The sequence below is a fragment of a genome (genome assembly GCF_019968985.1).
Source record: "MAG: Porospora cf. gigantea B chromosome Unknown PgB_NODE_4479_length_2161_cov_128.249, whole genome shotgun sequence".
NCBI classification, from domain to species: Eukaryota; Apicomplexa; class Conoidasida; order Eugregarinorida; family Porosporidae; genus Porospora; species Porospora cf. gigantea B.
Window position 1 is genome coordinate 492 of NW_027179024.1, and position 1670 is coordinate 2161.

General features: G+C 49.8%; 1 protein-coding gene across 1 annotated transcript; it reads right to left on the reverse strand.

The window, feature by feature from the left end:
* Positions 1-513: 513 nt before the first annotated feature.
* KVP17_002090 (uncharacterized protein) lies at positions 514-1206 on the reverse strand (the record flags this gene model as incomplete). Its single annotated transcript, XM_068518046.1, has 1 exon — positions 514-1206. The coding sequence occupies one exon, from the start codon at positions 1204-1206 to the stop codon at positions 514-516; it is 693 nt and encodes a 230-aa protein (XP_068374045.1).
* Between the last annotated feature and the right edge of the window lie 464 nt (positions 1207-1670).

Below are 1670 nucleotides of genomic sequence, written 5' to 3' on the forward strand. Positions count from 1 at the left end.
GGACTCGTGCTGGTGAGGTGACTCCTGTTCCAACACGCAGATCTTTGAACTTTTGAACGGAAAAACTCACCTGATCCTCAGGCGTCTACGACCGAGAGGAACTGCCGAAAGGGGTATACCATGTCACTACGGATTCAATCAGGTGTCCTGTGCCAACTACTTCTGGGAACTCCTCGTCTGGATTTGCATCTCGGCCATGGTCAACCTCAAGTCTTGCTGGTTGTTCACAATCGTAGCCGCTTTACAGATGACTCAGTGGGCCTTGAAGAAACATAGCAGCTATCGCGCCACATTCAAGGAGTATCCCAGGAATAGAAAGGCCATCATTCCGTTTGTAATTTAGCACCTTCAATGCTGAGATTTATATGGTCTGCCTGTTGTGAGACTTCCGTCTGGTGAGAGTTCTACCCTTTAGTTGTGAGAAGTCGATCTCCACTTTTTCTTGTGCGTCTGTGGGCAGCGGTTAGATTCGTGTATCTACCCTTCAGTCTCAAGGTCTATTGTAAGTGGCTTTCATTCATGGTGAGAGTCATACGGGTTCACACGGTATAGTGCCAGGTTGCAGAAAGCTCTTTCTAGATGGGGAGGGAGACCTTTGCATGATAGCAGGCGCTCTTGCACTGGAGTTTTTAGGAACATTTCTCCTCTGTCTTCGAAATAGGAAAGGTCATTGCCAAGAATCCAAATCTCATACGCAGGTTCCTTCCGTCTAACGATATGCTTCCCGGCCTTTAGAATTGCCTCGAACATCGCGAACTCGCAATGGGGCATGAACACCAGCGTCTGTGGTTGCTGGTAGGGTCGCTCCCACTGTTGGGTCGACGCTGGACTAGGAGTTATGTGGCCAGCGATGCAGACGCCTTCCGTTGGTCTGAGTGGCTTGCATTGGTTCTCGGCAAGGAGAGCGAGGTCCGTGTCGGACATCCACGGGTCGATCACGGTGATATCCACAATCTGAGAGCTAAGCGCCAGAGCCAACTGAAGCCTGCTGGATAGTGAGTTCGACGGAGAACCAATACCATAACACACGAGACGGTTGAACTCCGTCATCCATGGCAGAGGAAGCTCCTCCTTGACGGACGTAATGCAGTCGTTCAGCCACCCTCTGGCTAAGTCAAGTGGTAATTCCGGCGGGGGGTGGCTAACGTTGGCCACCCTTCCAGCCTTTCGTCGGAATCCACGCGCCACCTGCCAGTCCGAGGACATACTCAAAGCGGGAATATCGGCTCCTTAGCGGATTCCGACTACCAAGGCCACCGTCCTTCTGTCTAAATACAGAAACAGTGTAGATCATGACTATTTTAATGAGCCGTCTGCGGTTTCGACGTATAAAGTCTTATACTTTAGACAACCGGGTTACATCTGTTCAAATCTCAAGAGAGATAGAGAATTCTTAGCCCTGAGGCAGAAGAAGCATTGCTTCACAATAGATAAAACATAGCGAACTGCTATGATTTCTAAGTGTAGACCTATCCTGAGGTTGCTCACATCGTGCGCATACGTAGACCTATTCTCGAGTTCCGGATTGAATCGTTCGATGGTACACGTGTTTAAAAATCACCCTGTTGGGGTAACGACGCTATTACAACAACACTTGGGCGAATTGCTTCATTGGCCACCAAGTACAACGGCCTTCGCTGCAGGTGTCTTCATCCAGGGACGAGTGTAGA